The sequence below is a fragment of the Octopus sinensis genome, linkage group LG13, assembly GCF_006345805.1.
Source record: "Octopus sinensis linkage group LG13, ASM634580v1, whole genome shotgun sequence".
Taxonomy (NCBI): Eukaryota; Metazoa; Mollusca; class Cephalopoda; order Octopoda; family Octopodidae; genus Octopus; species Octopus sinensis.
The window spans coordinates 59,692,191-59,706,851 of NC_043009.1; the positions used below are offsets into that span (position 1 = coordinate 59,692,191).

General features: G+C 41.3%; 1 protein-coding gene and 1 long non-coding RNA gene across 21 annotated transcripts in view; one reads left to right on the forward strand and one right to left on the reverse strand.

The window, feature by feature from the left end:
• Positions 1–14,661, forward strand: part of LOC115218656 (protocadherin Fat 1) — a 185,814-nt gene that overhangs the window by 84,224 nt on the left and 86,929 nt on the right. For all 20 annotated transcript variants that reach the window (XR_005001715.1, XR_005001716.1, XR_005001721.1 and 17 more), the window contains 8 exons: positions 212–356; positions 1,829–2,898; positions 3,646–3,805; positions 4,332–4,565; positions 5,893–6,041; positions 7,413–7,647; positions 9,698–10,050; positions 10,722–10,865. Coding sequence is in view for 13 of the 20 variants with exons in the window: in XM_036508413.1 (XP_036364306.1) it covers positions 212–356; positions 1,829–2,898; positions 3,646–3,805; positions 4,332–4,565; positions 5,893–6,041; positions 7,413–7,647; positions 9,698–10,050; positions 10,722–10,865 (2,490 nt within the window). In the remaining 7 variants the exon portion in view is untranslated. The remainder of the gene's footprint in view (positions 1–211; positions 357–1,828; positions 2,899–3,645; positions 3,806–4,331; positions 4,566–5,892; positions 6,042–7,412; positions 7,648–9,697; positions 10,051–10,721; positions 10,866–14,661) is intronic.
• LOC118765832 overlaps positions 10,348–14,661 on the reverse strand; it is a 14,806-nt gene continuing 10,492 nt past the window's right edge. Inside the window, exons 2-3 of the long non-coding RNA XR_005001723.1 lie at positions 14,175–14,180; positions 10,348–10,361 (exon numbers count right to left, since the gene is read on the reverse strand). This is a non-coding gene — a long non-coding RNA (uncharacterized LOC118765832). The remainder of the gene's footprint in view (positions 10,362–14,174; positions 14,181–14,661) is intronic.

Here is a 14,661-nt window from a genome sequence, read left to right on the forward strand (position 1 = left end):
AAAAAAATTCTAGGTAATTTTTTTGTTAGGTGAGCCATTCAGAAAGGCCTGCAACTGTAGTTTGCCCATGACATGTCCACATCATGTTAACTGTACAACAGAACTACACTACAGCATTACTTTATGACTGGACAACAAGAATCTCCACCTGCCGAACACCTTTCCATTCTCTAATTTCTGTTCTGTTTTTTTCTCCAATTTCTGTATCCAGGTAAAAGCTCTTGATCCAGATGAAGGTAAAAATGGCGAGGTTGTCTACTCTTTATACCTAGAAGATGACAATGAGGTGATGCAGTTGTTTGCTATTGACAACAGAACTGGGGTTTTAACTGTCAAGGGCAGCATACGAGAAAAAGGTAAGTTGTCAGCTTTTTTGTTTGTTTATAGTAAATACTCACATACACGCTTACATGTGTATGTGATTGTGTACATTTGTGTGTTCATGTATGTGTATATACACATACATACATATATATGTATGTATATATATGTATATGATCATCATCATCATTGTTTAATGTCCGCTTTTCATGCTAGCATGGGTTGGACGGTTTGACTGAGGGCTGGCAAACTAGTAGGCTGCACCAGGCTGCAATCTGATCTGGCAAGGGTTCTACAACTGGATGTCCTTCCTAATGCCAACCACTCCGACAGTGTACTGGGCGCTCTTTACATGCCACCAGCATGGGAGCCAGTCAAGGGGCACTGGCATTGACCACGTTCAGATGGTGCTTTTTATATTCCACTGGCATGAGGACCAGTCAGGGGGCAGTATTACATATGTCTGAATGTATATATAAGTGTGTGCGAAGACCTTTTGAGGCAAGTGAAAATCAAAACAAATCAAAATAGATGAACATCAATGGAATTTGTATCTTTGTGATACCAGTACGGTGGCACACAAGAAAACCATCCGAACGTGGCCGTAGCCAGTACCGCATCGACTGGCCTCCGTGCTGTGGGCACATAACAAACACCATCCGATCGTGGCCGTTTCGCCAGCCTCATCTGGCACCTGTGTCGGTGGCACATAAAAACACCATCCGAAGACCCGGCAAGACTAGTCAGGCCATAACCCGTGGCCCCTACCTGGGACGTAGTCAGTCCACCTGTGCATACTTTCCTTCTTGTGACACTTGTGAAGACCTGTTGAGGCAAGTGAAAATCAATCAAAACAAATCAAAATAGATGAACATCAATGGAATTTGTATCTTTGTGGTACCAGTGCCGGTGGCACACAAGAAAACCATCCGAACGTGGCCGTAGCCAGTACCGCATCGACTGGCCTCCGTGCTGCGGGCACGTAACAAACACCATCCGATCGTGGCCGTTCGCCAGCCTCATCTGGCACCTGTGTCGGTGGCACATAAAAAAAACACCATCCGAGCGTGGCCGTTCGCCAGCCTCGTCTGGCACCTGTGTCGGTGGCACATAAAATCACCCACTACACTCTCGGAGTGGTTGGCGTTAGGAAGGGCATCCAGCTGTAGAAACACTGCCAGATCTGACTGGCCTGGTGCAGCCTTCGGGCTCCCCAGACCCCAGTTGAACCGTCCAACCCATGCTAGCATGGAAAACGGACGCTAATTGAATGATGATGATGATGATGATATATACACACACACACACACATATATATTTATATATAATATAAATGAGTGAGTTTAGCAATGGAAACTAATGTTACACTGTAATACTCATTGAGAACCTATGAGAGCTCAGCAAATTTAATTAGTATTAATTACTAATTAGTATTAATTACCTTAAGTGAACTTTATTATTCCTCTTTGATTTTGACTTATTTCGTTTTTCTGTCTGTTTTTTCCAGCAAACCAAGTCTACCAGTTTTTTGTGTCTGCCACAGACCAAGGGGCATTGAGCCTTGAGAATAACGTTCCAGTAGAAGTTGTTATCATGGGTGATAAGGACATCCCTCCACGCTTCCAGTCCAAGTCACATTCACCGCAGGTTTACCACATCAACGAGGTGGAGAACCTTTCCGATGCTGTGTGCGTAGTTGAAGCAGAGGGACCCGAAGTGATCGACTACAAGATGAACTCTGGTTACACGGAGAAAACCAACAATCCACCCACCTTTGCCATCACCAGCGAAGGCCGAGTGCGTCTCATTCGATCACTGGACCGTGAAAGATCCAAGGATTATATAATTACTGTGCAGGCCATGACAACAACAACTCCACTCTTAGTTGACCAAACTGAAGTACAGATACATGTTGTTGATATCAACGACAATGCACCGCAGTTTGACTCAAAGCCATATAGCATTCGAGTGGCCGAGGATACAAAACCAGGTTCAGTCCTCATCCAAGTACATGCTGTAGACAAGGATGATGGCCTAAATGGTGAGATCATCTACAGATTCGCTGATGAAAACCCCGTGTGGGTCTCACAATACTTCACCATCGACGCGGACACTGGTCAGCTGATGCTCGTGTCCAGATTGGATCGGGAGACACAAGACCGGTACAACCTAACGATAGTTGCCGAGGACAAGGGCGAGAAACCGTTGTCCTCCCACAGCTACATCAAGGTGGAAGTTACCGACGTCAACGATGAACCACCCCGCTTCAAACAGAAGAAATACCTGGCCTCAGTTAACGAGGACGCAGCCCCTGGTACTGTGATTTTTGCTGTCAACGCTACCGACAGTGACATAGAAGACAACAGCCGTCTGACCTTCCACATCACCGCTGATGACCCGCTCGGACAGTTCCGTATCAGTAGCACTGGTGACATCATTGTCAATAAGATGCTGGACCGAGAAACGAAATCTCGTTATGTCCTGGTTGTTACGGTCACCGATGGCAAGTTTGTCTCCCATGTCAAGGTCAGAGTTGACATTCTCGATGCGAATGATAACGACCCCATATGTTCAAAGGTAATACTATAGGCTCTTACTCTCTTTGTTTCTCACTCTCTCTTCCCCCCCCTTCTTTCACTCTCTCCTTCCTCTCTCAACCTCCCCCTTTCTTTCTCTGATTTTCTTTTTATCACTTTCTCTTACTTTCTCACTGTTTTTCTGTATAATTTTCTCTTGTTCTTGTCTCATCACTGTTATCGTCATCAATATCATAATCATCATCATAATCATCATCATCATCATCATCATCATAATCATAATCATCATCATCATCATCATCATCATCATCATCATGTTTATTATCAACTACGGTAACAGATCAATACCACTGCTACAACACCACCACCTTATAACACTACCTGTCACCACCACATTTCACAACCTCCACCACTTCATATCACCACCACCACCATCATCATTGTCATCAAAGGTGTTTTATTGTCAGCATCAACACCACTAACATCATCACTACCATCACTTTCTTTGCCACAACTACCATTGTCATCATCATCATCATCATCATCATCATCATCACTCAACATCAACACAAACAGCATTATATTTAACACCATACTATAACTATTACTACCACCAACGCCGACACCATCATCATCATCATTACCTCCACCATCACTATTATCAAACTGATCACAATTACCTCCACCACCATCAGGACCACCGCCATCACTTCCACAATCATCATCATCACCATCACCATCATCTTGGGTTTTCTAATTCTGATCTATGTTTGTATCTTTCACACAGATGTTTGTAGCAATCTTTATCAAAGAAGACGACGCCCCATCCACATTCCTCAAATTGTTCCGGGCCCACGACAAAGATGAGAAAAACACCAGAAACTCCAGAATCCAATACCATCTGAGTGGCATGAACTCAGATATGTTTAGCATGGGTGTCCATACAGGTAGGTGAACATTCCACTCATATTCACAGACAAAGAATAAGCCCAGGGGTCGATTTGTTTGACTAAAGGCGGTGCTCCTGCATGGCCACAGTCAAATGACTAAAACAAGTAAAAGAGTAATATCTCAAAGAACACAAAACTATAAATGACAGCATGTAAATATTAGGGTGGAGAACCTTTTGGGATAATATCTACATGTTATTATTTATATCTTTATGAAGGCGGTGAGCTGGCAGAAGCGTTAGCACGCTGGGCGAAATACTTAACGGAATTTCATCTGCCGCTACGTTCCGAGTCCAAATTCTGCCGAGGTCGACTTTGCCTTTCATCCTTTCGGGGACGATTAAATAAGTACCAGTCATGCACTGGGGTCGATATAATCGACTTAATCTGTTTGTCTGTCCTTGTTTGTCCTTTCTGTGTTTAGCCCCTTGGGGGTAGTAAAGAAATAGGTATATCATCTGCCTTTACGTTCTGAGTTCAATTCCACCGAGGTCAACTCACACACTCTCTCTTTCTTTTACAGGTGTACTGACCATCAGGAGTCCACTTGACCGAGAACAACAAGATGAATACCATCTTACAGTCCATGCAGTAGATGGTGGTGGCCGTTCTTGTACCACTGATGTTTTAATCAGTGTCCAAGACATCAACGATAATGCCCCACAATTTTCCATACCTCTCAGGAATGTCTCTATCCCTGAAGACGCCCAAATCAATACTTTGATAACGCGTCTAACAGCAACTGACCGAGATGCTGGTAAGTATGGCAATACTCTGCTCTGCTGATTCTTACTAATTCACTTCCAGATGTTTTCAAAACTCTCTCTATATATCTATCTATCTATCTATTGATCGTTTTTCTTTTCTTTTTTTAATTTTTTTTTTCCTTTCTATGATCCCTTTTGGTCAAAAACCTACCCCACCTTTTTTTCTTTTTTTCTTTTCTTTTTTTTTCCTTTCTATGATCCCTTTTGATCAAAAACCTACCCCACCTTTTTTTTTCTCTCTCCAAAAAGAAAAGCTCTACTTTGTAATTTGTCCCGTCTGTGTCCAGCCCTGTGTGACTAATAAAGAAACATATAAATGAAAAAAAAAAAACAAAAGGAAAAAGGGACCCACTTACTGAAATGTGTTTTCTTTTTGCATGACACTTTTGCCCAAGGTTCCCATGGTCTTTTCCGTAGGCTTTTCTATCCACGGACAAACCTAATCTGTTTTCCCTTTTTACATTGACATTTCTGTAATACACGATCCCTATTGATTGTCCCCACTTTTTTTTTTTTACTATCATTTTTGATCGGAATTCGACCCTTTCTTTTTCCTTCTCTTCTTCCCAAAAAGGAAAGCTTTACTTTGTATTTTGTCTCTTTTGTGTTCAGCACTGCATGGCCAATAAAGAAATCTATCTATCTATCTATCTATCTATCTATCTGTCTGTCTGTCTGTCTATCTATCTCCTCCTCCTCCCTGTTTATGTGTATGAGCATATTTGCATATTTTGGATTATGTTTTTGCACAGAGGTAAAGTTTTCATGTCAGTTGGGTTCAATCAATATATTGTACTCTCTCTCTCTCTCCAAATTTCTGTATAAACATGCATGCAAGTGTGTATGTGTGTTTGCCTCCAGTGCCGAAAAGCACTATCGCTAATCCAGGTTCTTATTTCCAATCAACCAACTCCCAACAGCTGCATCACCCAATCATCTCATACTTCTTGCCATTTTTGTTAATCTTTATCTCTTCTGTGTGGTTCAGCATCCTCAGATTATCTTTTCCCTCTTCTGCCCATGTCTTCTTCGGTTTTACTCTTTCACAGTTTTCTTCCTCTTCAGTATCCTAACTCCTCCTTACCCGTCTCTTATCCTTCCTCTGCACCGCATGTCTATACCAATGCACTCTTCAAATCATTGTTCCTCTTATACTTTATTTCTCTCTCAACTCATCTGTCCTACATCGTTTATGCATGCTAATATTACACTTCCAATAAATCGTTGCTTGTTTCTTTTCTCTCAGACCATCACCTGTCTTTTATTTAATTTATATTGTGTGTGTGTGTATACATTACTTGCCGTTCTCTGCTGTAGGTGTAAGTAAAGAAATCAAGTTCCGTCTGAAGAATCCTGAAGACGATTTTCTCAACATCGATGAGAAATCTGGGATTATCAGCCTTGCTAAGACTCTGGATCGAGAGGTGAAAGACTTCTACAGCGTTGCTGTTATAGCTTATGACAAGGTAGGTGTATTTGCCTGTCATCATCATCATTATCATTGTCAACATCATCCTCACCTTCATCATCATCATCATCATCATCGTTTAACGTCCGTTTTCTATGCTAGCATGGATTGGACGGTTCGACCGGGGTCTGGGAAGCCAGGAGGCTGCACCAGGCTACAGTCTGATCTGGCAGTGTTTCTACAGCTGGATGCCCTTCCTGATGCCAACCACTCCATGAGTGTAGTGGGTGCTTTTTACATGACACCGGCACAGCGGCCAGGGGAGGCTGGCAAAACGTCAGAAAGTAATGCAGCTTTTAAAACTCTGACTTATCCTTAAGTAATGTACCACAAGCTGAAGGCACATGGCCTAGTGATTAGAGCAGCAGACTCATGGTCAAGGGATCATGAGTTCGAATCTCAGACCAGGCAATGTGTGTGTTTATGAGCAAAACACCTAAGCTCCACGCAGCTCCGGCAGAAGGTAATGGCAAACTTTCACCACAAGTTTCTCTCACTCTTTCCTGCTGCATCTAGCAGCTCACCTGTGACAGACCAGTGTCCCATCCAGGTGGAGAACCTATACGCCAAGGAAACCAGGAAACTGGCGCTTATGAGCCAGGCATGGTTCAAGAAGGAACAAACAACAACAACAACAATGTACCACAACAGGGTGATATTTCCATTATTTACATTATTTACATTTGACGGACATTTGTCCTCATCTTGTTTGTTGTTAACAGAACGTTTCGGCTGATATACCCTCCAGCCTTCATCAGGTGTCTTGGGGAAATTTCAGACCTGGGTTCTCATTCCTAAGGTATTTTTTGATGTTGTTGTTATTATTATTATTATTATTATTATTATGAATCAGGTGCGGAGGCACAATGGCCCAGTGGTTAGGGCAGCAGACTCGTGGTCGGAGGATCACAGTTTCGATTCCCAGACCAGGTGTTGTCTGTGTTTATTGAACGAACACACCTAAAGCTCCACGAGGCTCCGGCAGGGGGTGGTGGCAATCCCTGCTGTACTCTTTCGCCCCAACTTTCTCTCACTCTTTCTTCCTGTTTCTTGAGTAATGCTGCGATGGACTGGCATCCCGTCCATCTGAGGGAAACACATATGCTACAGAAACCAGGAAACTGGGCACATGAGCCTGGCTAGGCTTGAAAAGGGCGTACAAATAAATAAATAAACATTAATCAGGTCACTGCCTGGAATCGAACTCGGAATCTTGGAGTTAGTAGCCTGCGCTCTTAACCACTACACCATATGCCCGTGACATTTGTTTACAAATAGTTTCTCAGTCGTTCTTTTACTTAGTACCCGCAATTCAGCCCCACCCCAAATGTGGTCAGACTGTACAACCCAGCTCTCCCTTTCATTGCAGGGATTCCCTCGTATGTCTTCTACTGCTACCCTCAACATCCATTTACTCGACGTGAATGACAACCCCCCAGAATTCGAGCACACCATGTACAAAGGCGAGGTCCGTGAAGACATTGGCATTGGCAGAGTATTGCAGGTGCTTGCTGCAAGCAAAGATGTCGGTGTGAATGCAGAAATATCTTACTACATCATCGCAGGCAACGAACAACATCGGTTCAAGATTGACAAAACCACAGGTACGTGTATGCTCCACTTGGCTTTCTATTACTACTACTACTACTATTACTACCTACACCATCACTTCTACTACCATCACCACCATCACTACAACTACCATCACCACCACCACCTCTACCACTACTGCTACCACCACCACTACTGCTACCACCACTACTACTACTACCACAACCTCTACTATTACTACTACTACCACCACCACCATCACTACTACTACCACTACCATCACCTCTATTACTACTACTACTACCACTACTACTATCACCACCACCACCACTACCACCACCACCACTACAACCACCACCACCTCTACTACTATTACTACTACTACCACCACCACCACTACGACTAGCACCACTACAACGACTACCACCACTACTACGACTACCACCACCATCACCACTACCACCACAGTGAAATTTGAACTCAGACCATAAAGACAGATGAAATATCGCTAAGCATTTTGCCTGTCAGCTCACAGCCTTGTTATCCTAGGAACTTTTAAGCATTGAATGGTTATGGGAGTCCAATAGAGTCAAATACGAATCAAAAGATGCCCATAATTTAAAAGATGACTAAGAACCACTGATTTAAAACATTCATTTAAAACCTACAAGTGTTTAATAACATACATACATTAAGTCTGTCATCATCATCATCATCATCGTTTAACATCCGTTTTCCATGCTAGCATGTGTTGGACGGTTTGACCGGGGTCTAGGAAGCCAGGAGGCTGCATCAGGCTCCAGTCTGATCTGGCAGTGTTTCTACAGCTGGATGTCCTTCCTAATGCCAACCACTCCGTGAGTGTAGTGGGTGCTTTTTACCTGCCACTGGCACAGGTACCAGACGAGGCTGGCAACGGCCACGATCGGTTGGTGCTTTTTAATTGTGTATTTTATTTGTAATTAGACAGGTTAATGTCATAACTCTTGTAAAATAAATTTACACAGCACTTACTTTAAATTCTACACAAAACCAAGAATATCTATCATCATCATCATCATTGTTTGACATCTGTCTTCCATGCTAGCATGGGTTGGACGGTTTGACAGGGACCTGCACAAGACTTCTGTGTCTGTTTTGGCAGAGTTCTTGCAGCTGGTTTGCTTTTCCTAACATCAGCCACCCAGCAGAGTGGACTGGGTGCTTTTTTTACATAGCACAAGCACAGTCAAGTTCAGTTTTGGCAAGGTTTTTACAGTTGGATGCCCTTCCAAAAGCCAACCACTTTACAGTGTGGACTGGATGCTTTTTATAATTCAAAAACAAATTATGGGGTTTTATTGTTGTTACAGTTTAGCTCCAAATTGGCCCTTAATTCAGCAGACCTATTATCAAGCATGTTATAGCTTTGACTGCCTTATTTAGACATTAGTGTATCTAGGACTACATTTTCTAATGTGTTCAAAACAAGACCTTTCATCATAGGTCTGTTTGATATGAGCCGGACTGGGATTCAACAACAAGTATTCTCACTCACAAACACATGTACACATATGCACACACAACTACACACACACACAGATATGGGGTGTGGAGGCACATGGCCTAGTGGTTAGAGCAACGGACCCGCAGTTGAGGAATCGCGGGTTCGAATCCCAGACCAGGCGATGTGTGTATTTATGAGCGAAACACCTAAGTTCCACGCGGCTCCGACAGAAGGTAATGGCGAACTTCTGCTGACTCTTTTGCCTCAACTTTCTCTCACTCTTTCCTCCTGCATCTTGCAGCTCACCTGCGACAGACCGGTATCCTGTCCAGGTGGGGAACCTATATGCCAAGGAAACCAGGAAACCGGCCCTTATGAGCCAGGCATGGCTCGAGAAGGAACAAAAAATAGATATGGGGTATGAGTGAAAGAAACAAGGCTCAAGTCAACCTTTGAAAACTTTGTATGAGAAAACTAATTGTCTTTTTTTTTTGTACTCTTTCTTCCTCACTTTTATTAGTTCCAGAATTTTAATCTAATGTTTAATTTAGTTGATTTTGCTGGAAATAACATAATTTAATGAATTTATTTTATTTTATTTTGCTTTGTTTTTTTAGGTGTCTTATATGTCAACAAACCTCTTGACCATGAACTAACTCGAGAATATTTCTTGACAATCGAGGCCCGAGACGGAGGAACGCCATCGTTAAGCAATACGGCAGTGGCAGCAATCAATGTCACTGACATCAACGACTGCCCTCCACACTTCTCGCAAGACGTCTATTCCATCCGACTTCTTGAGTCCGAACCTGTTGGTAACACAAGCCTGAGAATCGTGGCAGCTGATGCAGATAGTGAACCAAACGCTATGATTACCTACATTATCAACAGTGGTGACATAGCTGACCAGTTTGACATAGAGCAGACCTTTGGATACCTGAGCATCAAATCTGCATTGGACAGAGAGAAAGTAAGTCTTTAGCGATCTCTCTTTTACTCTCGTTTACTCTCTTTTACTTGTTTCAGTCATTTGACTGTGGCCATGCTGGAGCACCACCTTTAATCGAGCAAATCGACCCCAGGATTTATTCTATGTAAGCCTAGTACTTATTCTATTGGCCTCTTTTTGCCAAACCGCTAAGTTACAGGGACATAAACACACCAGCATCGGTTGTCAAGCGATGTTGTGGGGACAAACACAGACACACAAACACATACACACATACATACACACACACACACACACACACACACACACACACACACATATATATATATATACTCTTTACTCTTTTACTTGTTTCAGTCATTTGACTGTGGTCATGCTGGAGCACCACCTTTAGTCGAGCAAATTGACCCCGGGACTTATTCTTTGTAAGCCTAGTACTTATTCTAGCGGGCTCTTTTTGCCGAACCGCTATGTTACGGGAATGTAAACACACCAACATCGGTTTTCAAACGATGTTGCGGGGGAACAAACACACATACACGCATACTTATTATTACTAGGTCCCGAGCTGGGCCAGACTAAGGATTTTGGTGCCCAAAGCCATCCCTATAATGCTCATCCCTTTCTCCCAGTCCTACAACGATAACTTTATCGTAGTCTCCTCTCTCACTCTCACATTCTCTTTATTTCAGATTTCCAGCTACAACCTCGAAGTCCTTGCTGTGGACAGTGGCTATCCTCAGTTGACCGGTACAACAACACTCTCTATTGAAATACAAGACATTAATGATTGTCCACCACGTTTTAGCCAGCCTGCATATTCTGTAGCTGTTCAGGTAAGAGGAATCCTTGCCTTTATAAATTGTGCTCTATTGTTTGTGTGAGCAGTTTACATAACTCTAAGGAATTAAAAGGCTTATATATATTTATATATATAAGGTAAACACAAATGTTATTTAAAATTTATAAAAGCTGTTTCAGTAGAATATTATTTATTCAATGCAGTCGTAATAGAGTACATCAGAATATATAATCCACTATCATCAGACACAATTTCTAGCCATTTGGTGGGGTCCTACAAGTTGATGTACTTTGATTTTTATGATTCCTTATAACAAAATTATACACATACATATATATATATACATATATATAGTTCTAGCTCTAAGGAATTAAAAGGTTTATATATATAAAATAAACACAAATGCTATTTAAAATTTATAAAGGCTGTTTCAGTAAAATATTATTTATTCAATGCAGTTATAATAGAGTACATCAGAATATATAATCCACTATCATCAGACACAATTTCTAGCATTTGTGGGGTCCTACAAGTTGATCTACTTTAATTTTTATGAAGCCTTATAACAAAATTATACACATACATATATATATATACATATATATAGTTCTGCACATAGGTTTACTTTCACTGTGCAAGTAGTGTATATATGTGGGATGGTAGCTAAACGTATATGAAAGTGAACTGGTCATTTTGTTGTCTTCTTCTTCACCATACCACGCACTCTTCAAATATACATTCTTTCTCTCGTCACACTACCTCACGGCATGTTCTCACTGCCACGCTACCGTTCACGCTGCCACATGACCGAGTAATATGTTAAGACTACCACACCGCAGCACTTTATACAACATATCATCACTGCTACACTGCATTTTACACTGCCACATCTTCACACAGTACCCACCCTGGTACTCTGTACTGCCACAAAACACGTCCACACTGTAAGACATGTCCACTCTCCCTCTCCTACACTACACTTCCGTGCAACATCACACATGAACACATGCTACATCACCAAACATCTATACTTAACCCCTTGACGCCGGTATTGTAGGATAGGTTTGAGAGGTCAGATCTGGCCCCTTTTAACATAAAACAGGTTGGCTATTTTGGATGGATATGGCCAGTTTAAATGCTAAAGGCTATCCAACTTTTTCTACTACACCCTCTCCTCACACATGTCCTAACAACACCACAGTACACACTATACAAGCCAATGAGGGAACTTCTATACCAGGGGTTCTCGACAGGGATCCATATGGCTACTGAGGGTCCCTATAAGATTTTGCAGGGGTCCACACAGCAGAATAGTAAATTGGAGATCCATAATAGAATTTTAAAGGACCCAGAAAAAATTTCGTTATAGATGAGCCTCACATTGGGCTCCACAGAGACAATGTGGTCAATGCTGGTGTCGACAAACAACCCCTGTAATAACAACAACAAACCGCATAATACAGGAGTTCTCAATTACTTTCCAGTGTTTCTGTTTATTACTCCAAGAAGCATGAAAATGTGAGCCTTCCAGACCAAGATTTGATCCCTATAATTACAAGTTACATATATACTCTTTTACTCTTTTACTTGTTTCAGTCATTTGACTGCGGCCATGCTGGAGCACCGCCTTTAATCGAGCAACTCAACCCCGGGACTTATTCTTTGTAAGCCCAGTACTTATTCTATCGGTCTCTTTTGCCGAACCGCTAAGTGACGGGGACATAAACACACCAGCATTGGTTGTCAAGCAATGCTAGGGGGACAAACACAGACACACAAACACACACACACACACATATATATATACATATATACGACGGGCTTCTTTCAGTTTCCGTCTACCAAATCCACTCACAAGGCTCTGGTCGGCCTGAGGCTATAGTAGAAGACACTTTCCCAAGGTGCCACGCAGTGGGACTGAACCTGGAACCATATGGTTGGCAAAGCAAGCTACTTACCACACAGCCACTCCTGCGCCTATATCTTCGTCTGGAACTGACATGTTACCATATAACTGTCTGTTTATCACTCAGTTCTCACTGGACCACTGCCTCTCCTTCTCTCTTTCTCTTTCTTTCTTTCTTTGAGAAAACGCTCTTTGATATTGCAAGCAGTGACCCTCCCTTTCCACAGAATTAAAAGATCCTATTTCATTGGTAGTCTGTCTCATGATCTGAGGTTTGGGAAAATCTTAGTGGAATACGAGGACTATGTAGCTATTTGTGGGTGGAGGGGCATCCTTATTACATCATTGAATGTGTGTGCATATAAATGTAAACTTCATATGTATATATATATATGTATGTATTTATATATATGTACATATATATATATGATCAAAATATATATGATCAAAATATATATATGATCAAAATATATATGATCAAAATAAGCAACAAGGATATCCAAGGTAGTGTAGTACAATCGTTTCATGCTACTTCATTTAATTAAACAATGTAAGTATTACTAACATTGTTTAATTAAATGAAGTAGCATGAAACGATTGTACTATGCTACTTTGGATATCCTTGTTGCGTATTTTGATTATAATCACCACATTTGATTTATATGGATAATACCATACCAAATTTAACTTAAGTACCATATTCATCTGAATCTAAATTTTGCTGAACTTATATATGTATGTATATATGTATGTATGCAAATGTATGTATATATCTACAGTTTTATTCATGAGAACCAATGTTAATATCTACATCTGTGTAAATACACTCACACACATCTACAGCTTTCCTTTCAAGTACATCGAATGCAAAAATGATGACTATAATAAGGTCCACAGTGTATATGTTATATATCTGTTCAAATATACATAGATGTCCATAGATGTCAAATATGTGTTTATATACTGTCCATTGCTATCAAATATATGTATATTTTGTCCAGAGCTGTCAAGTGTGTGTATGTGTCCATTGCTGTCAGTGTATATATATTGCTCATTGCCATCATATGCGTGTATATATTGACCATTGCTATTAAATGTGTGTACTTTGTCCATTGCTATTTAAGATATATGTATATATATTTGTCGAATAAAATGTTTGTCATATATCTCTTATGTGGATTGGTCAGTTCTGAGGTCTAAAGTCCAGCTTCTTTCTCATGCCTGTCTGTGTTTGGCAAAAACCCTTTCATTGATGCATTTACCGAAATCTAAGCTTATCATTGTATATAAGGACACAGGAAAAATGTGTCAAAGCCATCAGGAGGCGTCGATGCTTCCTTGGGCTAAACAGCAGTGGTGTAATTCCCTACTGTCACGTTTGTGTTAGATTGACAGTATACAACCATTCTATCGCCCCACCACCGTACATGTCTCTACAAGAGACTTAGAAATTTAGTATTTCTAAGCTTATCATTGAATCAGTGAAAACCTAACGAGGTTTTTATTCAAAAGAACTTAAATTTCCAGTTATAATTATTATCGTTAGGCGGCGAGCTGGCAGAATCATTAGCACACTGGGCGAAATGCTTAGCAGTATTTTATCTGTCGCTACATTCTGAGTTCAAATTCAGCCGAGGTTGACTCTGCCTTTTATCCTTTCGGGGTCGATAAATTAAATACCAGTTACACACTGGGGTTGATGTAATCAACTAAACCCCTCTCCTTGTGCCTTTAGTAAAAAGGATTATTATTGTTGTTGTTTGGAGGTGGTGAGTTGGCAGAACCGTGACAGTATCAGAACAAATGCTTTGTAGCATTTATTTTAGCCCTTTAAATTCTGAGTTAAAATCCCAACTTTGCCTTGCACCCTTACAGCGTCAATCCCTTAAATATTTCTTTGTCTTGTGCCTAACCCTTTAGCATT